Source organism: Plutella xylostella, chromosome 13 (genome assembly GCF_932276165.1).
Source record: "Plutella xylostella chromosome 13, ilPluXylo3.1, whole genome shotgun sequence".
NCBI lineage: Eukaryota > Metazoa > Arthropoda > Insecta > Lepidoptera > Plutellidae > Plutella > Plutella xylostella.
Window position 1 is genome coordinate 5,864,837 of NC_063993.1, and position 22,934 is coordinate 5,887,770.

The 22,934-nt window shown below is 38.1% G+C and overlaps 5 protein-coding genes across 6 annotated transcripts; 2 read left to right on the top strand and 3 right to left on the bottom strand.

Annotated features, from left to right (window-relative positions):
- The first annotated feature begins 289 nt into the window (after positions 1-289).
- Positions 290-3,516, top strand: LOC105388978 (vacuolar protein-sorting-associated protein 36). Its single transcript, XM_011560027.3, has 7 exons — positions 290-495; positions 571-766; positions 1,082-1,446; positions 1,740-1,904; positions 2,190-2,290; positions 2,701-2,815; positions 3,015-3,516. The coding sequence occupies exons 1-7, from the start codon at positions 400-402 to the stop codon at positions 3,186-3,188; spliced, it is 1,212 nt and encodes a 403-aa protein (XP_011558329.2). The 5' UTR covers positions 290-399; the 3' UTR covers positions 3,189-3,516.
- Positions 3,517-3,711: 195 nt separating this feature from the next.
- Positions 3,712-5,804, bottom strand: LOC105388977 (piRNA biogenesis protein EXD1). The gene is made up of 3 exons (XM_011560026.3): positions 5,208-5,804; positions 5,010-5,126; positions 3,712-4,662 (listed from the first exon to the last, which is right to left on the bottom strand). Exons 1-3 carry the CDS (start codon positions 5,802-5,804, stop codon positions 4,420-4,422), a joined length of 957 nt encoding a protein of 318 aa, XP_011558328.3. The 3' UTR covers positions 3,712-4,419.
- A 42-nt stretch (positions 5,805-5,846) lies between these two features.
- On the bottom strand, positions 5,847-6,334 carry LOC125489337 (vacuolar ATPase assembly integral membrane protein VMA21 homolog). The gene is made up of 2 exons (XM_048624990.1): positions 6,197-6,334; positions 5,847-6,095 (listed from the first exon to the last, which is right to left on the bottom strand). The coding sequence occupies exons 1-2, from the start codon at positions 6,218-6,220 to the stop codon at positions 5,847-5,849; spliced, it is 273 nt and encodes a 90-aa protein (XP_048480947.1). The 5' UTR covers positions 6,221-6,334.
- A 981-nt stretch (positions 6,335-7,315) lies between these two features.
- Positions 7,316-9,625, top strand: LOC105388990. 2 transcript variants are annotated; one of them, XM_011560038.3, is made up of 7 exons: positions 7,316-7,636; positions 8,013-8,102; positions 8,333-8,433; positions 8,526-8,637; positions 8,781-8,867; positions 9,079-9,177; positions 9,268-9,625. In XM_011560038.3, exons 1-7 carry the CDS (start codon positions 7,598-7,600, stop codon positions 9,577-9,579), a joined length of 840 nt encoding a protein of 279 aa, XP_011558340.1. In that variant the 5' UTR covers positions 7,316-7,597; the 3' UTR covers positions 9,580-9,625. The 2 variants fall into 2 exon arrangements, with proteins under 2 accessions (XP_011558340.1, XP_037968215.1); XM_038112287.2 differs by lacking the exon at positions 8,013-8,102.
- An 838-nt stretch (positions 9,626-10,463) lies between these two features.
- LOC105388974 (cytosolic carboxypeptidase 2) lies at positions 10,464-19,514 on the bottom strand. Its single transcript, XM_011560023.3, has 17 exons — positions 19,143-19,514; positions 18,507-18,682; positions 18,284-18,436; positions 17,778-18,010; positions 17,290-17,436; positions 16,670-16,928; positions 16,378-16,542; positions 16,191-16,306; positions 15,918-16,077; positions 15,501-15,820; positions 14,862-14,985; positions 14,467-14,541; positions 14,195-14,377; positions 13,649-13,797; positions 11,297-11,473; positions 10,956-11,126; positions 10,464-10,782 (listed from the first exon to the last, which is right to left on the bottom strand). The coding sequence occupies exons 1-17, from the start codon at positions 19,378-19,380 to the stop codon at positions 10,464-10,466; spliced, it is 3,165 nt and encodes a 1,054-aa protein (XP_011558325.3). The 5' UTR covers positions 19,381-19,514.
- Between the last annotated feature and the right edge of the window lie 3,420 nt (positions 19,515-22,934).

Below are 22,934 nucleotides of genomic sequence, written 5' to 3' on the forward strand. Positions count from 1 at the left end.
TTTTGTTATTCATATTCATATTTATTCATTCATTGTTATTGAGAGCAGCTGGATTTACAGCAGGATTGGGCCACCTTCTGCTAGACCAGCTGGGTTTCCTCAAGGACACATGCCAAAAGATTGGCAAAGACGCTTCACGCTGAGGTCAAACTCACACCGTACAATCGTTTTGTTATTATTCTGAAGAAAGGTTTCTTTTGGTAATGTTGTTTTCAGGACACTGTAGTGTTCTGTGAATGTCTTACAGATTATTACAATGTAATAATGTCATTTTCGTTTTTACAGTTTCTTCGTTTGACGTTTAAAGTATTCAACGAAACGAAAATAGTCATAAAAATATATTATTTATTTATCTCCAAGTATTTATATATTATAATAAATTTATGGCGATTTTTGAAAATGGACAGGTTTGAATATATAGAAGCCCGATTATTCGATGGGGAAAATTATTTAAAACGTGACAAAAATGTTAAAATTTACAACGGGGATGATAAGGTTTGTTAATTTTCTCAACTCTGCTCTACATTATAGAAAAGTACGGATTCATATTATTAATAATATGCGTTTCAGACTCGTTTTGTGGATGGGGAAGTGGTGCTCACAACTCACAGGATCCTATGGGCCAAGCCCGGTGATATACCTAAAGGACTAACTTGTTTATCACTTCACCTTTACTATGTCTTTTGCATTGAAGAGGAAAGTGGAGGCGTTTTTGGACTCGGTGGCCCAAAGCGTATCATCTTGCACCTGGGACCAGCTCTTCCAGGTTTGTATCATTCTATACTAGATGTTCCTGCGAGCTTCGCTTCGCTTTAAAAAGTTTTCCCGTGGGATTTCCAAGATAAAAAATAGTCTATGTTCTTTCTCAGGGTCTAGCTAGACCATATGTATACCAAATTTCAATCAAATCCTCTCAGTAGTTTTGGTGTGAAAGAGTAACAGACGGACAGACACAGTTACTTTCGCGTTTATAATTTTAGTTAGGATTAGGATGACTATAATAGGAATTAAAACTAAGAAACATAATACAACTGCACAATCATATTGACTAAATTTTGATAGGTTTTAATTACTTTCACAGGTAAAAGACCAGGTCCGGATGTAGGCAGCCCCTCACACTTTATAAAATTTTCCTTCAAAGATGGCATTGATCCAGCATTCTTCAATGCTTTGAATGAAGCTGTCACTACGAAGGCATGGGAGCAGCAGCCTCTACCCTCAGAGACACCCGCTACCGTATCCAGCACCAACACTAGTCCTCAAAATAAAGCAACTCCTGTAAGCTCCAAGATTCGGTCTGGTATAGTTGGAATTGAGAGAAGTATAGAGGAGCAGCACCGCGCCACCGACCAGAGCATCAGTGTTGCGTTTCAAGACTTGACAAAGCTTATGGAAAAAGCTAAAGATATGGTTGGAATATCAAAAACTATTTCTGCTAAAATTAGGGTGAGTTAAAAGTTACAACAATCCTTGTATTAACTAACTGTAACTATTCAGTAGAATATAACAAACAGCTAAAATGTATGTTTGTAAAATAAAAAAGTTACATGACTTTCCAATGGCTTACAAACCTGTCTCTATGAGACATGACTCAAGTCCAATAAATGCCCAAAATCAAGAGAGACATCTTGAGTGTAAAATATTACTGCAAAGACTGATGAAATATAGCACTAAACAATCTAAGCTTTCTTTATCTTTATTACATTAAAGTAAATTACTTAATGCAATTTTGTTATCAGGAAAAACAAGGTGATATTTCTGAAGATGATACTGTGAGATTCAAGTCTTACCTCATGAGCTTAGGTATAGACGACCCAGTGACCCGAGATACATTCAGGTCCGACTCTGACTACTATATGGGGCTGGCCCAACAGATTTCTGATATGATGGTGGCAGTTTTGCTGGTAAGTGGCACATTAATTATTAATCATAGCTCAGACCATTGATGAAAGAAATAAAAATTGGATTAATCTTTAGAATAAACAAGCTACTAAATCTCAAATACTGGACAAAATGTTCTTTCCATAAGTGCCACACCATTATCCTTGGCATATCTTATCCAGCAGTAGTCAGCAGAACATATTATGGTCACACCTTTAATTTATTTTTACCACAGACAGAAGATAGTATTTTCATGATTCTAAAAGAAAAACCATTTAGATACATGTAAATTGTTGCATTTTCTTCAGGATTGTGGTGGCATAATGTCATTGGCTGATGTCTGGTGCAGAGTGAACCGGGCCAGAGGTCTCGAGCTGGTATCACCAGAGGATTTACTGAATGCTTGCAAGTAAGTACTGTGCCTGACGTCACAATTGTCGGCCCGTAATCATCCACTGCTGGTCATGGCCCTTGACACTTCCAAGCCTTCCTCATCCAACCACTACCAGCTACCTGTCTAAGGTCTTTGTTCTGGACCAGAGGGACCGACCGCCCCTCGTATTGTTAAAGATAGAAAAAAAACCTGCCAAGAGCGCGTCCGACACGAACCCTATCATGTGCGTGTCCGACACGCTCGCTCTTGGCAGGTTTTTTTCTATCTTTTTGGTTGTCTGGAAAAGATTACTTTTTAGTAGGTACGTAATAAGGCCGCCGATTGTACTATTTATTTTTTGTTAATGTTTGTGGAACTGTTTCTGTTAGTGTGCAATAAAGAGTATTTGGTCTTTATCACTTCAAATTTTTCCTAATATCTTCCAGATTACTGCAAACAATAGGTGCTCCGATGTCTTTACGCAAGTTCCCCAGCGGTGCGTGTGTTCTACAGCTGAACAGCCACCAAGATGATGAAGTGGCCAAAACAACTAAGGAATTGGTAAGTTCATAATTTCACCCTGCATTAAAAAACTATAGATGCTATCATTATCCTGACTCTATTATGAAGTATAAAACTTGTTGAACTTAGTTTTGAGTCCAATAATCATAATTATAGAGACCTTTTATATAATATAGTATATTTTTACAGTTGGCAGCACTTATTATCAGTTTTTTACGTTAAATTTATTTGTTTCCAGTTGGATCAACATGACGTGCTAACACCAGAGAAGTTGTCGCAAATAGCGAATGTTTCCATCCTACTGGCTCGCGAGCAACTGTTCACTACGGAGCGGCTGGGCATGGCGTGCCGGGACGAGTCCATTGAGGGACTCGCTTTCTACCCCAATTTGTTCCTCACTAATCCCTCCTAGCACAAGAGAAAACAGAGGTTCATTGTCGTCAGCCACATCCCTAAGGGGACATTTATGTGAATGACTTCAATGGGACTCTGTTGGTGGAAATAGCCACATAATCATTTTCTCTGAAAGGACTAAATTTGTTGTGATTTGTGATAGATAACAGTGATGCAAGTGCTTTTTAACTAAGATGCCATGTTAAATCGTAGTGGTATGTTATATTTGTTACGCGTTATCAGATTGGTTGAATTAAATATTTGCATAAGCTGTTGTGTAAGATTGTAAATATAATATGCTGTAAAAAGTATTAAATGAATATATCAATATATTGCGTTAATTGAAAGTATGTTACTATTATTTCTTGGATCACCTTTATAGGTAGAAGCTAGATGTTGCACTGTTTAATATAGCTGACTATTATGTCTAAGAAATTAAAGTAGGAACTTAGGAAGTATAAAATATGTACAAGTTCCAGGGTTCAGAGTCAGAAATAATATATGTACATATATTTGGTAAGTGGAAGAAAGTAAAATACATATTTATTGGAATAATTTATTCAGGCAAAGGCTTCTCATGTCACAAAAGCTTTAAGCTTCTTATTTCTATGTATTTATTTAAAAAAACATGTTGTGATATATTGTTAGGGCACACTTTGTTACTGATACCTTACAGTTACGTGTAAAATTCATACACAAAATATTTTCTTTCACATAATATTAACTTAAGTACCTATACCTACTTCTTCAATGATAGTGCAAAGTGAGATATTATAATCCTTATTTTTTATAAAGCATTATTATAACATCATAATTTAGGCTGATATAAAAGTGAGAGAAATTGGTAAAATACATTCACAATACTACCAGTAACAATAGAATAGGGACTCCTGTTTGAAACAAAAACTGCTGTAGGTTATACTTTAGATTTTAAGCTGTTAATTTGAGCAGGCATAACTCAACTCCACTCCATAAAGCTTATTATAAGCAGCATCTTATAGTTAAGTAGAATATCACTACAAATAACTTAAAATATTGCACTTCATTTGAACGTTAATCACGAAAATATATTATTTTGACCTACAACTACAAGAGATGGACTATAATACTGCCTTCACTCATAAGCATTATGAAACTCAAGCCAACCTTTAGTTATATAATTTTTCCATTGCATAGGAATAAAATAGTAATTGTCCAACAAAAAAAAAGAAAATAAAAAAACCTATAGCAGTAGCGGAATGTCAATAGTTTCAATATTCAATGGCGTTTTTGAATTCTTTTGGGGGTTGTTTTGTCTTTCCGCTGAGTTCCCAAGCCTTGAAGTCGTCACATGACCGAAGGTTCTCCACATAGCATTCTACTCCTCTAACAAATGGCAGTGACATCTCTTCATTGATCACTTCAGAAAGTAAGTGAAGGTATGCAATGTTCATTGCAAGTGTCTCTTTAATGTTCACTGCAAGGGGGCGCTCAGTGCATTGCACTATGTCAAGCTGAAATCAAAAGAGAAAGTTTCATTATAGTGCATGCATACTTGTTAGTGGCATTTTAATTATTGTCTTGATGATATAGATATGGACAGCATCAGCTCTTTTAGAGAGCCTTTTCATCAGAGATTTGCTATGCTGCAACCTATGGATGTGTGACATCCACCAATTATCAAATTCATTGTTCCACATAGCATATGACTGATGGATACAGCAATATAGCACATCTCTGATGGATAGGCAGTTAGGCACCAGTAAGGAGTAGCCAAATGTGAGCAGAGGATCATAATAACGTACTTTTGAAAAGACTTGAAGAACAAAACAATAGGAGATATTAAATATTTATTTATTACCTTATCATCAATGGTACTAGTTGGCAATCCCAGGTAAGTATTCAAACAGTCTTGCAGTGACTTGACCTCAGTAGGCAGACGGCCTATCTTGTTTCTTGAAATGATGAGATCACCAACCTGGAAAATATTTATTATTATATTTTATTTAACCAAATATTAGATTTATACCACAAAATGTTATAATAAACAGGTGTGTACCTGAGTATCAAAAACAGCCTTGAGTTGGACATTGTGCTTGTGAGACAGGCAGTCTGAGAGCTTCCTGCAGTCATGAACTATTTTTTTTGGGCTTTCACTTTCCAGCAGGTCCTTCAACCCAGCATCAAAGGCATGGAACTGCATGACTTGTATATCAAAAATGTATATCTGCTGAGGAGTAGATATCACTAGAAATGGCATCTTACATTTTCTACCCATGTTGGCTCCATCTGTACTCACAGCTATGTAGCTATACTGCTTCAAGTTCTCCAATGCTGCATGGAAAGTGTTGTCTACTTGATTGATGAAAATGTACTTCTTTGATATCTTTATTATGTCCTGACATTCTTTTTGTGATATTTTTAAATGTGTTTTAAATGTATTGGCCAGCTCATCGGGGTCATTCAACTTGACGATGTTGCGGACCTCAGAGTCATAGTAGTGGGTAATACCCTCATTTTCTCCCCCTTCCTCTTTCAGGCCGTACAAGGATATCCTTGACTTGTCATTGTTCATTCCGTAAAATCTACCTTCAACTACTTCATCGTTCTTAGTGTGAACTTGCAAAAGTTCTCCTTTTAGATATAGGTTATCCATTTTATCTTATCAGCTACTACGGTATTTGTGATCGTAGGGGAATTAATCAATTTTGACTGGTTTAGTAGGCTTCTCTGCTTCAGTGTACGCTTTAAATATGTATACTCCCAGCGTAATGTGGAGTACAAGAACGGCCACTACTGCCGAGTAAACACTGCTGGGGATTGCTTCGAGCCGGAGGATACCGTCGAAAACAACAGTCTTAGCCGTGAAGAACGAGAATACCGGCACAATTATGATGAATAAACAGTATTTTATCACTGTTCGGAACACCTGCAAATCGGGTAGTTCCTGAAAGCACACGGAATCGATATTAAGCATAAGTTTTACAAAACACCACAGAACCCAACACAACACAATATAACTAATTTATGTATTAATTTGAAACTTACATTAGCACGACCGTCAATCATCATAGAACTGAAAAATCAAATTAAAAATTAAAATAAATTGATGCAAATCCCGATTTCATCAATATCACATGAATGAATGAATGAAACAGAATTTAATGAATGAAAGGGAAACAAAACATATAGGATGTTGCTATAATTAAATAATATTTATGATATTAATCAAAAACACGCACTCACGCCTTGTACTAATATACTCCCTTGCGGGGTAGGCAGAGGTGCATTGCTGCACCCACTTTTCGCCAGAGTGTTATGTTAGTCCCAATGTAATAGGGGGCGGGCCTATTTTACGGGCACATCCAAGACCCGAGAACAAATATCTGTGTTTAAACAAATATCTGCCCCAGCCGGGAATCGAACCCGGGACCATCGGCTCAGTAGTCAGGGTCAGTAACCACTACGCCATTCGGTCGTCATGATATTAATCGATCGATTGTATTAAACTAGGTTGCTACTCTCTAGTAAAGAGGAGGCCACTGCGGAAATAAGTTATTATTCTGAGTCAAAGCTTTTTAATAATTCGATTATTTTTGGAGTAATAACTAGCTTAGGCGATTTACACACTTGACCGCGCACCGCGGCGGTATCGGTAGGCGGATTATCATTGTATGCAAAAATAATAGTTTATTATAGAAAAAACACTTACCCGCTTACACTGACTATGCCACCACCTCACCGCGCGGAAATTTGCTATGGTAAAATCCGCAATCCGCGCGGTGAGGCGGTGCGTGTGTGAATCGCCTTATGGCACGCACTGATTGTTATTACACAAGGTTCGCTAGAAGGGCTAAGTAAGAACTTCTTTCCTACTTCCTCTAAATATGAGCTCTAAAAATACCTTTGATAAAGCTTTTATAGTATGTAAATAAGTACATACACATAACATCAAATAATGATCATCCACGATCTACCTTGCTATTGTTTTTGTTTTAACGATGCAGTAAGTTTTTACTTAGTTTCATCAGTTTTTAAACTTTACCGCCACGCATTAAACAAAAGATTTTACCTAGTAAGGTAATTATTTTAGTTGCAACTAGGTATTTATTACAGTTTTCCTATACAAAGATACGAATAGGTAGGTACCTACGCACTTTTGAATAAAGACAATTATTAAAACTGCCGCAGATTTCACGGTTTGATTCACGCAGTGAAAATGCGTGAAAAGGTTCATTCATGAGAGCAAGCGGATGTACCTGTATAACTACACTAATATTATTGTGATTATTAAAATAACAGCTGACAAAATAAATGTATTCTATAGTTAATACATTCACCGCAAGTTATTTAAAGATGTTGGTTGTGTTGACTGTTATAAAACTTGTAAACTTCGTAAAATAACAAAATAAATATAAGTAATATTTACATTTTGCTCATATACTTACTATGAAAGAGCTACACTATGGGATTCTACTGGCAATATTGGTAAGTCTGGATCAATTTGAATTAGGTACAACACACATTCATGGTCGAAGCACACACCATTCCATAAAGTCGGTAAGCATAATAGTTTCAAAGGTATACCTACCTACTACTATTGCTGGTATAATTGCTAAGGAAAGAACACTTTATAATAATCGCCTACGATTATATACATTTACTGTTCAGTTGTTCACCTCTTTTTTACCTATATCATCTTAATAATTAGGTTCTATTCAGAATTTAATAAAGTACTTTAGTAATAGTGAAAGAACAGTAACGCACATATTAAGTACCTACATTAGTTTCAAAAAGTAGGTCAAAGTGTTCTTAAATTATACCTAAATGGTCTTAGTTACTAGTCATATAATTTTTCCAACAGGTTCAGATCAATGGGTCTTTTCTTGATTTAAATGAAGTGAAGAATAGCATATTACAGTTGAAGAACATAAGTTTTTCGAATATAAACGAGGTTAGCCATGAATATTTAATAGCTACTTGCACAATCTATTTCCTTAACTGCTTTAATCCCGTGTAACCAGACATAATAAAAAAACTATATAATTATGTCTCACCCACGGAGTTGATGCTGGGTTTCGAAGGGCTAAAGGGAGAAGGGTACCTAAAACCTTTAGTTGCTGAATGTCTCAAACGCTTACTTATAACTACATAGGTACCAAAATGATTTCTCTTCTATTCTAGGTGGGTGCTATTTCCGATGGACTTTTTGACTTGAGTGAAATAAAAAACAAGCTTCTGCAATGGAAGACTCAGAAATTGGCTGCTCTTTGCCCATCCAACGGGTAAGATACCTACTTAGCATTTAAAAACATCGATAGGCAGTACGGTTACGTGTGTTTCATATTTTGGTTAAAACTTTCAACCATTTTTCTAGCATTCAGTTACAAAACCTGCTAAATCTAGTTTGCAGCACAGCGCAGCCCACTAATACTACGTCGAGAGATGCGTGCATCAGTTGCTTCAGCAAACTGACAACAGCTCCACAAGTAAGGAAATACACTTACCACCGACTATCTCCTAAGTTATTACACTTAAGTATAACTCATAGTTTTTTATCCTCTGTCTTACAATCGGCTGATGCGAAGTATTGGCTAAAATGCCTCTAGGTACTTATTTTTTATATTTACAGGGGCCTCAAGAACTTAATGGCTTGAGTGTATGCGCGACACGATATTTTACTGGTTCAACCTATGCAGGATGTGCTGAAAATTTACAGGTAAATTTAAATAAAGTTTTTTTTAATTATGTAAGTAGTTAGGTAAATACTTATAAGTACTTTTCATGTACTTTTAAATATTGTGACTTAGCACTTCAAAGTTACGCTGAGTGCCCACCTAACTAATGTTTAATAATATAGACATGTGCAGCAGCTTCCTAAGTAGGTACACAGGGTGGATTTTAAAATTAGGCCTACCTCAAAATTACAGGTATTGGCGTCATCAGCTTTAAATGTTCAAACAGCAGGATGCTACATGGGATACTGTGACTTCGTTAAATGTTTAAGAAGAGTAAACTCTCAAAATTTGGTAAGTGCCTGTTTTGTAAGTAGATACATTGCCAGTTTAAATATACATACCATTTTTTTTAAGGCACCTAATAATTTAATACATTTACAGATAATAGAATGTACAAGGGAAGCAAGAACGGGTATAAACATTATGATGGATGCGGACAACCTGCGTTTTTATACAAATGTGACTTCTTGTATTTTGGCCAAGTCCCGTTGCGGAAACTTTAACCCAATAACGGGTGCACCACAAATACCAGGATACATGGGAAATAATATAAGAGTCACTAATGCGCTTCAAATAACTGCGGCTGGTGACCTACGAGTTATTGCGTTTTCAGGAAATACAAAAGTGGCGGCAACTTTTTGTACAACTAGTACTAATTTAACTCAGACAAATTGGCTTACAAATGTATGTTAATGTTTAAATATAATTTTAAATAAATACGTTTGTAACGAATAACTCATAACGGTTCTAAAGGAACTATATTTCAATTTTGCCACCTAAACTTTCTTATATTTTTTTTGTCATAAAATTTAATTTGGTGCCTTCAGAATAATCTTACCAAGTTACCATCTATCAAAACATGTAAAAGTACCTTTAATTAAATAAGTAGTGCCACCTTAACAAACGAAAATATATCACCTGAGATTATTGCTCATTTAACCGAACAAAAATACGCTCGTAAATTCAACGTTGGTTCTGCGTCTGTCATAATATCACCTGCCATCTGACAGATCAGTCAGCTGTCAGTGAAATAAAATAAACAATACCGCTGCGGAATGTTTTCAGTTTTTACTAAAAGAAAGCTTTTATAAAGTTTTAATCAATTAGGTATTGAACTGAACGATTATAATCTTTAAGATTTTGTTGAATTCAGTGAATGGAGTGAACCTAGTTTCAGAGTCAGTAGAATTTGGTAAGTAACCTCAAAACTTTAAAAACATTTTATGTAATTAATTATGTAGGTGAACCAATCTTCTTCTTTCCTTTTAACTCTTGGAATGAATTATCAAAAGCTCAAATTCATAAATGTATGAAAAATATAAGCAAAAGTTCCTATAATTTTGGTGATTAAATGAAAACACCTTTGCACAAAATAACAAGAAAGTTTTAATTATCAGCTCTTTATTAAAAAATCTAGAAAAAACTCTCCATTGTTTTCATAAACCTATTATACTGTGTTACTTAATCATAAATGTAAGTCTTATACAGCCTAGTATGTTTTAGTTGGTACAGTTATTGCATTAAGTCTTTAACTTTTAAAAGTTATTTCTAAAGTTTTACTATTATACTTATGTTAGTTACAAGTTTTTGTTTTTAGTTTCCACATTACTTTTCTTTGATTTGCTTTTTGTTGTTGTATTCTTTTTCTTCACTTTCTTTGTAGTTTCAACAGAATCATCACTTTCTGAGTCATCAGATGCTGCAGTGTTATTAGTTTTATTTGTCTTCTTGCTTTGAACTGCGGTTGTGACAAAGGCAGATTTTCTGAATCGCAGTTTTGCCTGCTTGCTATCTTTCTGGCTGACTTTCTGAGTGATGGGTTGAGAATTTTTTGGTACATCTGAGAAACTTGTGTTAGTGATGTAAGTAGCACTCTCCGACTTTGTATGTTTTAATCTGAAATAAATAAAATTATTTTGCAACATACTATGAAGCAGGATCGGGAGAAGTGGAAATCCTTTCTTCGAGCCCTATGTCCCTGATGAGGGATAAGAGGATTTCATCATCATCATCATCATGAAGTGTGAGTATTCTATAAAAACAAGAACTATAAATTGAAATACACATACTTCCCCTTCTTTTTCCAGGGCTTTGGTAATTTGTTTATAGGTTCTAGGTCATCCAGTGAGTTTGGCACTTTCAGAGTTATTTTGCTTTTCACTTTTGATTTCTTTTTCTTCTTTTCCTGTTTACATTTCTTCTGCTCACCCTCTAATTCTTCTAGTTTCTTGGAACAGGATCTAATAAAGAATATATAAAGAAATTAATCATTAATTATTAATAAAAAGTTTAAGTTATAAATTAAAACTACAGTTATTTTAATAGTAAGTAGGGCCATATTCTTTTCCTATCCCTCTGGGAGACAGGCGTGAGCATACAAATGTATGTTATTTTAATAGTAAATAAATACCTGAGCAATGCCTCACTGTCGGTAAAGTACGAGTTCATGGCAAAGCTGGAGATGCCCCACGACAAGGGCCCCTTCTCGTCCCCTTGCACCCCGGTCCACACATTCTTCTTCAGGGAGTTCAGTTTAACTTGTAATTCAGACGGCTGATTGCTTCTATTCTTCACATCCATGAGACATCTGGATTTAAACAGAGATAAATTTTAAATGGAGGAGAGTGATTCTCCCAACATACAGATTTTCGTTTGTTTATTTAAATAATAGAAAGCGCTACTAGAAATTAAAAACGTCATACAATAAAAAAGGATCCTGTATAAAATTTATGCTTATAAACCCAATATGGTAAAGAGTAGATAAAGTTGTGAAGTTTGAAGAAGTGAAAATGTGACATTCCCTTCATAGATTCCATATCAAAATGCTTTGTTTATACACTCGCGAGCAACCAAATCGACTCAAGCCTTCACGGCGCACATATACATTGATTTTCCTAAAACGATAAATGGTAAATATAAAAGTGATATGTCATTCGAAAGCTGAAGAATTAGGCTTTCAATTAAGATCAATACCATAAAAAAAAACTAAGCGCAGATTTAATGACGCATTTTAATTGCCCGTCAGTGTTAATTACCTCATTAGGAATCCACGCCTTGCGCTACCTGATCCCGCTATAAAACCTTTCCACATCCGGTGTACCTTATCAGTCGCTTGTTGCAAGTTGACCGGTACACATCTCGTTGCATTGTATTCCTTGTTTTCGCAAACCCATGGATACCACACCAGAAGAAGCTGCTCAAGTTGTTGCCTTGCTGCAACAAGGGTTAAGTCAGCGAGCAGTCGCTGCCCAGCTCCACTTGAGCCAGTCTGCTGTATCCCGAGTATACAGACGGTTCCAAGAGACTGGTGCCTTCAATCGAAGACCAAGAACGGGCCGCCACCGCTGCACTTCAGAGAGAGACGACCGCTTCATTGTCTCAACCTCGCTGCGCAATCGACACCTTACGGGCGTTGATGTGCAGCAAGAACTGAGACGTGTACGACAAGTGGCTGTCAGCGAGTGGACAGTGAGAAGACGCTTGAAGGAAGCCAACTTGACACCAAAAAGACCTGCATCAGGCCCCAAATTGACTGCAGGCCACCGACAAGCGCGTCTTCAGTTTGCTCGAGAGCATCTCGATTGGAGCATTGCGCAATGGCGGTCGGTCCTGTTTACTGATGAGTGCAGAGTGTGTCTGCATGGCAGTGACAGGAGAGGCCGGGTCTACCGGCGTCCGGGGGAACGATTTGCCCAATGTTGTTTCGCTGAAACAGTAGCATATGGCGGCGGTTCCTGCATGATGTGGGCTGGTATTTCTCTAGAGGGAAAAACCGCACTTGTTTTCGTGCCTGGAGGCGGCCGAGGAGGCGGGTTAACAGCTGATCGGTACATCACCGACATTCTACTCGGTCATGTTGTGCCCTATGCAGAATTTGTCGGTGAAGACTTCGTGCTAATGCACGACAATGCCCGCTGCCACACGGCACGAGTCAGTCGGCAGTTTCTGAGAGAGAAGGAATTGCGCACGATGGACTGGCCTGCGCTCAGTCCTGACCTGAATCCCATCGAACACTTATGGGACGAGCTCAAAAGAAGAGTTCGGGCCAGGAATCCAGTCCCTGCAAGCGTGGACGAGCTGAAGACAGCTTTATTAGAGGAGTGGGACGGCATTCCTCAGGAAACTGTCAAAAAGTTGATAAGGTCTATGAGAAACAGGCTGCAGGCTGTAATTAGGGCAAGAGGGGGCAATACAAAGTATTGATTTAAATAAATAAATTTTTATCTTAACATTTTTTGTTTAATTTGTATAATACGATACCCATACCCTTTTTTCCTAAATTCCCGTTTTTCCTACAATTGCGTTCAGACATCATTTATTTCAAAAATGATGAATGGATTTCAATAATAATGATATCAAATTAAAGCTGACATCTTAAGCTTTTAAATGACATATCATTTTTATTATTTCTATTCATAATTTTACTTGTATTAATGTATGTTTGCGCCGTCAAGGCTTGAGTCGATTTGGTTGCTCGCGAGTGTATAAACAATTTTAATATTTTCCATGCTGCCAAAGTGATACCCCTTATACCCTTGAGGAGAGTATAAAAATTAAATAGGTAATAATACCTCTAAGATTGATCATCATCATCCTTCAATAGCCTCATACCCACCAGTCGCAGGTCTGTATGGAGGTGACCTCGACGACGACCATAACGGCCACAGCTAAACACTGTTGTACACGCTGGTTAGAGCGCCTTAAATCCAAATAGAAATTCGTACTTTCTGATATGTGATTTCACACTTCTATGCCAACTTACTTGGGAGGAGGCAGCCTCCGAAACTGATGCCACGACGCAGGGTTTAGTTTAGGTTTCTCGATTGTTTCATTAAACATCGATACGCTACGAGGTCTGCAAATTTTCTGACCCTTTTTCTCCCGATCTGAATGGTAAGGGGAATCGCTAGTCTGAAAATTATCAGATAAAGGTTTTAGTGTCTCTTTGTAAGTTTTATGTAGGTATTAATTAAATGAAAATGTTTTGAGGCATACTAAACAAGACGCTCAGAAATAGCGTAAATGACCATGAGAATTTCGAGGTAACAATATTTACCGAGAGACTGTTTGGTATTAGTTATCCATATTTTACATTATGGTAATAGCAGGTACGTAAGAGTGCTTAGTTTTAACACAAAAGTGAGCACATACAGCCGGGCATTCCAACTATTGAGATAGTTGTTAGTCTAAACCTAAACAGTTTGAAATTGTTACTAAGGAGCTTCACAAAAATACATCTAGAGGTATGTAAATTTATTTGTACTTATCTCGGGGTTTTAAAGACATGTCTAATGTTTACTACACTTACTGGAGCAGGAATAATCTTAAGTTCTGGTGGCATTTTCTTCTTCCGCCGTGGCTTTTGTTTTGATGAAGAATGGAGGAGTTTGTGAACTCTTCTTATGGGGCTAAGATTTTCTTCACAAGATTCTCCTTCGGAAGATGGATCGGTCATTGCATCGGAGGTCAGATCAATCGTTGCAGTCGATACCTTGGACAAGGAAAGGAATAAAAAATAATGTTGATAGATGAAAATTTTAAAATTAAAACTTATGATTTTCAGTTAAGTAAAAATTGTACCTGCAACGTTTCTCGTTTCGTTTTCTTTTCAATTCGGCTTATTCTTTCTAACTTTGGTCGCAGCTTCCTCGGCTTCTGCAATAGTGAAAATAACTATTAAATCTTAAAAAGAGCACAAAAATTATCCATATAAAATTATCAACCTTACACGCATGATAACGAAATGCATCGTCTTACGTTTCGGCAACAAATACTAGGGCTGGTGTAGAGTTTGTCACCGTGTTGAAAAGATTAGTCATTATAGTTCGGTCTAAACAACTTGATAGTTCTGAAGTTAAGAACCAACTTTACTGTCAACAAGTTTGAAAGAATGAATAGTTTGTTAGTTTGACATGGTACAAAAGTGCATTCGCTGCCAACTTCAGGACTACCAAGTTGTTTGAACCGAACTGTACCTCAATGGGGCTCCTGTTGATATCTGGGAAGATTGGAGACGGTGGCGGTGCGGGGTGCTTCGCATCAGCTCTGTCTCTCGGTGCCGCTGCCTCTGAGCTGCTGCTGGACGTATCTCCTTCATCACTGCCAACAAAAAGAGAGTAAAACGTTGAATCAACGTCAGGTATAATAATAATAAATATAATAATATAATATAATATGTGGGGACATCTCACACACGGCCATCCGATCCCAAGCTAGGCAGAACCTGTGTTATGGGTATCGGATAGCTGATATATCTACACAAATACATAGATAGATAAATATTAAATATAAATATCAACACCCAAGACCCGAGTACAAATATTTGTCTTTTAAACAAATATCTGCCCCAGCCGGGAATCGAACCCGGGACCTTCGGCATAGCAGTCAGGGCCACTAACCAGTACGCCATGCGATCGTCGAATCGTCGGTATGTTAGCAGAGTTGATAGTTTAATTAATAAAAGATAGGTAGTATGGAATTTCTACGATAAGTTACCTATTTAGTGTTTTCTGGTGTCCATTTATTATTATTATTTGCACTATTTTTTTTTAAATAATCTACGTAGCAGTGGAGACGGTATGAGAAGACGCAACTTTTTATCCGCTTTAACATACCTAGAGTAATCCGAAAGTTCAATATTAGTAGGCTCATCAGCATTAGATCCCTCCTTCAGCAACCTCGTGACAATTTTGTTTCTCAGTCTTTCCTTACTCGGATCCTCATCGTAGAAGTCTAGTAGAGTTTCACAAAATGTTCTTCCGAGACTCTCAAAGTCTTGTACGGTAAAGTGCGTGGATACCCGGCTGCCTAATTCAGACCCACCAAACGAAGCTTCCATCGTATAGCTGTTGGCTACTCCCAACATCCAAACTACGACCCTGCCGGTGCCCTCTTTGCTGCGTTGTATTCGGAATTTGCAGTTTTCAAACGAGAACTGAAAGAAAAACGGTTTTTGGAACGTAAAATTTAGAAAGAAAGCTTACTAATAATATTTCACAGAATTATCCGCAGGTTTTATAAGCCTACTTTACCTTGTCTGCAGCATTCTTGTGCAGCATCAGGGGAAATACTTGCTCCTGTAGTCGTTTATCAGAAAATCTTCTGCTTTCACAGCCGTAGATGAAGACGTTATGTTTCCGAGAGTGAGCGTGCAAGTCCACATACATCGCTACTCCACATTCTTCTTGTAATCTAAATTAGTAAACTATTCTTTGGTTTGTGTTTGTAGAAATAAAAGCAGGGCACAGGGCAGTACTTCAGCAAGAAGTTTGTAATTCTAAGTCTACATTAAGTTGAACACTTACCTGCGAATCATTACTTTAGTATGCCACACAGAGGGGTAGGTCTCTCTTATTACTGTTCGATATTGTCTATTCAGGTCCTTTCCGGTCAATGAACATCTATTATTTCCGACAATAACCTGCGATAAAATATTCCATTGTTGTTAAAAATATAAACTAGTATTTATTGTTTGTCGGTTATTTCACTTACGCCATCCGGATTCAACATGGGCACTAATTTGAAAATGAATTTCTCTCGCAGCTCACGCGCTTGATTCGTATCTCCAGTTAAATAGTCCATAAAGCCTTTCATCATCCATGATGACGGCGTTTCACCTGGATGCACTCTGGCTGTTATTACTACTGCTTTCTTTTTCTGAAAGAAAACAAGAGTTATTCTAGAACTAGCCTAGGAACCATTTGCCAACGTTGCTAGAGATATATTAGGAGACACGTAATGAAAATAACATTATGATCGATTGTTTTTCTTGTAGGAATCTCACCTTCTGCTCAGCCTCATTTGGATTCGGAGGTGCAGTCACAGTTAAATAGTACACATTGTTTCCGGCTAATGTCCGACACAAAAGCCTCAGTTTTGAAAATGTGGACTTGACAGGGTGAGCTTGCAGCTTAGACAAGTACTCCTGCAAGTCTGAGTAGGTGTATGGATAACAATGTGCAATGTAGACAGCATCGTCTGAGTGGGGAAATTCTATGTTGAAGGTTAGAGTGTAGCTGGGGAACTGTTCCTCCTCTTCACATCTGGAAATAAACAAGATATGAGTGTAGTGTCTGGCTTTCCTTTTAAGATAAAGAGTGTAACTCTGATTATAGATGTTTAAGTATATGTTTATTGACTGTAGGTAAAAGTTTCATAAAATATCTAAGTTGTACTAAACTTAATTATTAAATAGTGGCCTAAAAATGGCCAGCGCTCTAATCTAATACATGGGCACAGTGTGTCCTCCCCGTGGATATTTACAGGCGTCAGTGTTGCGTTGTTGATATTTCTATATTAGCCATCATTATAATACCTCCAAGCCAAGCCAAGAGCCAAGTTTGCATTTAAAATCCAGTTCCGATCAATAACTGAAAGGTACAGATGTATATGTTTATAACTTACGTGGGATCATTCTTATAATAGGCGATGTTGTCCCCACAGCGTCGCCAGCCGATCGAATGCAGTTGAGCGTCCTTGGTCGAGTATAATAGAGGTCGCATGCCCTCATTGTATAAGCTTTCCGCCTTCGACAAATTCACTATGGAAAACCTAATAAAGAGGGCATCATTTTTGCATTATGTCAAGGTTAAAAGGCTTTTCTATATCCGTACATGCTTTGTGACCCTATTTATAGGCCCTATTCATTTCAAACATAAATTTATTTATTTATTTTTGAATAGCATATTTATAAATAGCAGGCTTATTCAGGTAAAAGCTCAAAACTCTGAACTGCGTGGGGAAAATAAACCCTCTTCCGAAGTAATCGCCACGCTGCATGATTACTTCGTCGTGCAATGTCAATTTCGTCTATGCATGCAACTTGATTATCTTGAATACTCTGAGTACCTAGATTCTTCTACTATTAATGCACTATTGCACTATACCCTTACCTGTACATCATTTGTTTCTTTGTGTTAGTGACGCGGAAATAAAACCATTGCATGTGTCGGTTGGTGTAAAGATCAGTTCGCAGATGAAGCTCGTAGTATGCGGACGTGATGCGCACAGCTTTAGCCAGGTTTCCGCTTTCGAACCTCGACTCGAATCTCAGTTCGTCGTCTCCCCCTGCGCTGGCACAGGCTGATAAATATAGGCGGGAACCACCGACTGTCGAGCGACTGAACTGGAAATTACAGAGACATTTTGCAGAGAGTCGTTATCTAAAGAAGGAGGCTGGAGATTGTCGTTAGCTACAATGCATAATTATCTTACCTGTACTACATAAAAATATATACCTACCATCTGAAATGTATAAATACATGCTTTCGTAAAAATATAAAGAGTTATTGCTTAAAGCAATGTCTACGAGACAACCAATAAGATGGGGAAACCTTAACCATTTCGCGTGCAAATAAGACAATACACTACTGCAGTGGAAGCATCGGCCAAGACTCACGTAATTTACCGCGCTCATCGGGTAGTACTGAAAGGTGACGGATCCAGCCTCCTCTCCGACCGGTTGCGGCTTCAGTTCTTTACCGGACGCGACGTAATACGGCTCCGGTACAGCCGGACACCACGTCAAATGATTTATCCTCTCCTCTACTACCTAAAAAACGAAGAGCCTTCAAATACATGAATTTCCTCTTGAATAGATGTTATGATTTTTAAGATCATACTTGACATTCCGTAGGCCATCGAGGTGCTTGCTGTGGACAGTCTAGTTCCTTGGGTAAAGCGAATAGTTCTCTGGGCTCCTTAAGCTTCGCAACAGTCCTGAATGTCTTCACATCAGTGTTGATTTCTAATTGATTTGTCTTGATGTTATTTTGCAGAAAACTGCTTATGAATGTTCCTGCACATAAAAAATACTTTTGAACTGAAGAAATTACTTTTTACTGCTATAGATTTTCTGCTTATGTTATATTTTAGATAATTTTATAGACAAGGAAGAAAAAATTTAATGTAGGTACTACCTACCAAATACCTATTCTAGTTTTACGTAACACAAGTGCAGACACAATTTTCGTATGCCAAAACCTACTTTGGCGGTACTAAGATTCATTGATAAGCACGCAACTTCGATCGATTCAACAGTCTAAAAAGTAATAACCATCAATCAATAATACTACGGATGAACTCATTTTAAAATTATACGTATTTAATTATGTGCCTTCTACGTTTAGAATTATAATCTCTACCAAACAAGTGACTTCAAGAATTAGCTAAATACATCCATACTTTCTTCTGACAAAAAGTTTTACCCAATCTCTGAAAGTCACTGAAGAATCTAGATCCGTTTTGCGAATCTTTACCTTTGTTGCATATTGGGAAAAGTGAAGCTTGCAACGTTTTCACTTGTTCTATGTTAGCTATGAGCAGATTGTCCTGCAGTACTGGGTCCCTTGCGTTGGGGATCGCAAACGAGACCGTCGTATTCTCAGAGTACTCTTTGCTCCTCTGCTCCTCTCTCTCTATCATCATGAGATTCTCTTGAACACAGTCTAGATGTTTCCACCATAGCATTTTAGGATATGGCTTCGTTTGCAACATCTAGCTTCTTTACGCGGATTACTTATCCTTTATCACGGTTATCAGTGATACAAAGCACGCTGTCTCCATGGCGATTCGATTTATTCCGTATTGTTTACCGTGGGTGGATTTCGGCGTTTACCCCACTGGTTTGCGCGACGGCAAGAATGGAACTGATGGTATCGTGCAAGTCGATTGTATTCGGCTACGAGGATTACTGATGTGTCAGCTTATAGCACCGCCGCGACAGTTGATCGGTGACGTCAGACGATACCGGGGAGGGTTCGCAGAAATCTTATTTCCATTTCGCGGTACTGGCTCGTTGTTTCAAGTTACGCTACTCCTTAATGGGGTTCTAGAATGTCACGCACTCTAAGGTAGTTCGATGAACCTTAGGCCCAAGTTAAAGTAGATTAGCAATTCATAGTCAACCCGCGTTTAGCGTCTAGAAGACTTTTTCCGGAGCGTAATGCTTATCGAGTAATCATGTTCAAACATTTCAAGTGCAAGTCACGGTCAATGACTTACTAAAGTATTTATAAGCCTTTGTCGGCTTCTTCGACTTAGCTAGGTCATTGTGAAACATGCTACCTAATATTTGAGGCCAAGTTAATCCGACTACTAGGTAGAGGGTTAATCAAATTACACATTACCTAGGTGCCTAATTGTTTTAACGAAAAAACAACCGTTTTAGCATTTAGATAGATATATTATTTATTTAGTGGCTAGATTATAATATTTTCATGCATTCGATGCGGTGCATGCATTACATTTTATATAGACTTACATATTTAAACTAACCTTTATCATCTGTTTGTATGTCCTTTTCGTTGAGTACAATGAGGTCCGCACAGGTTTCCAAGTAACGCGTATCTGACCCCATAATGTGAATGACTAAATAAGCAGTACGCAGGTACTTATAATCCGTGTCTTTGCATAATAGAGAGCCTGTTTGCACGGGATCCAGGCAAATCCCGCCTGTGGTAGAGCACAATATAGGGTTGATTAAGAAGTTATTCTCACATCACTTTATCCTTTTGTAGACACATAACAATCTTCACAATTTGCAAAACACTCATCAATGTGATTGAAATGAAACAATTACTGTGCTTTCAAAGGTACCGTGTGTTCCCAGTACGTTCACAGGCAAGTGTGTCTACGGGGCCGTTCACGTGGAGTAAATCTAGATACCTAGGTTCTATATGCCGTGTCTAGACCGCTATGTGTGCCTGTGTGTGCCTGGATGTTTGTGCCGAGACGCTTGCATGGCAATTATTACCATGCACGTTTGGTGAGAATGCTGGTACTAAATATTGTACGTTTCATTTTTATGTGGCAGTTTTTTTATTTTTTCGATGAAATTAAATTGTTTAGCTTTAGCGAGCTTTATTATTTCATTATTCACTCATTGTTTCAGTACGATATTTGGGTTATTTTAGTTAATTATATTATATGAAATTTTAAGCAGGCACAATAACAGATAAGATTTTTTTCACTTTCCCAGAAATGTCTATTGCTGATAGCCCGATTTATTCCATCACTAGTTTACGTAACACCTTTTCACGATAGTCCGTGTGAACTAATAGGCTTCACAGAACTCTTCGGCAGGTTTTCAGTCAAGCAAGTGACTAAACTTCCCCCAATGAAACTTAGCCCCTCGCATGCCAACTCTGCAACTTGCCTAGTTTTTAATATGCCCGTAAAAGTTGAGCCATAGACTTAAGAAGGTTGAAGACCTTTTAACGGCTTCCTTTGTTTAATGCGTTGAAGTTTCAGTCGCTTGCTTATAACATGATTCTTTTGCTCTTTTACGAGGGGTTAAGCGTACATCCTTTCTTACAACTGTAGACACTGGTAAAGTTGAATATATTTTGTAGCTATTAGCCGGTTAGAACTTAAGTTGGTGGAATGTCTTACAGATTCCACACTCTTTTAGCTATCCATCAACATGAAGGAAATTACATGTGCAACTCGCCCAGGAATAAAGTGATTATTCAAATTGTTCCGTTTTTGGGCCAATGACTGGTGGGATTCGTTGTTAGAATTGTTACATAAAAACACACGCCTTGTTATGTGGGGGGTTGCCTACAAACATAATAAAAAGGCTGATACGAATGTAATCGGCGAAGGGGCTGAGCCATGTTCTCTTCGTGGGTCATCTGCATCTGGACCTGCATAAGTTTGAAACTCTGTGCCTAAGCATGGATGATTTATTTCCACCACGCTGGTCCACTGTGAGTAGGTGGATGAAGAGTTGACCCCTGGTGACTCGCATCACAAGTAAGACATTAGCAGCCGTTGTGTTCACGTGAATAGGTCACGAATAGTGTAGATGCATACACTGAAATGAAGGTACCCTACATTCCTCTTCTTCTTCTATGTAGTGCCTCTCCACTACTGTAGTTTGGCAGTAAATGTATTGACTTGTAAGTTCGCTTTCATCTTCGGCTCGATACGTGGAATGAATAAATAATGAGATTAATTACGAGACATAACATTAACACATTTATGTATTTACATAATGCAATGCAAGTACGTAGTAAAGTACACTCGCGAGCAACCAAATCGACTCAAGCCTTGACGGCGCAAACATACATTAATACAAGTAAAATTATGAATAGAAATAATAAAAATGATATGTCATTTAAAAGCTTAAGATGTCAGCTTTAATTTGATATCATTATTATTGAAATCCATTCATCATTTTTGAAATAAATGATGTCTGAACGCAATTGTAGGAAAAACGGGAATTTAGGAAAAAAGGGTATGGGTATCGTATTATACAAATTAAACAAAAAATGTTAAGATAAAAATTTATTTATTTAAATCAATACTTTGTATTGCCCCCTCTTGCCCTAATTACAGCCTGCAGCCTGTTTCTCATAGACCTTATCAACTTTTTGACAGTTTCCTGAGGAATGCCGTCCCACTCCTCTAATAAAGCTGTCTTCAGCTCGTCCACGCTTGCAGGGACTGGATTCCTGGCCCGAACTCTTCTTTTGAGCTCGTCCCATAAGTGTTCGATGGGATTCAGGTCAGGACTGAGCGCAGGCCAGTCCATCGTGCGCAATTCCTTCTCTCTCAGAAACTGCCGACTGACTCGTGCCGTGTGGCAGCGGGCATTGTCGTGCATTAGCACGAAGTCTTCACCGACAAATTCTGCATAGGGCACAACATGACCGAGTAGAATGTCGGTGATGTACCGATCAGCTGTTAACCCGCCTCCTCGGCCGCCTCCAGGCACGAAAACAAGTGCGGTTTTTCCCTCTAGAGAAATACCAGCCCACATCATGCAGGAACCGCCGCCATATGCTACTGTTTCAGCGAAACAACATTGGGCAAATCGTTCCCCCGGACGCCGGTAGACCCGGCCTCTCCTGTCACTGCCATGCAGACACACTCTGCACTCATCAGTAAACAGGACCGACCGCCATTGCGCAATGCTCCAATCGAGATGCTCTCGAGCAAACTGAAGACGCGCTTGTCGGTGGCCTGCAGTCAATTTGGGGCCTGATGCAGGTCTTTTTGGTGTCAAGTTGGCTTCCTTCAAGCGTCTTCTCACTGTCCACTCGCTG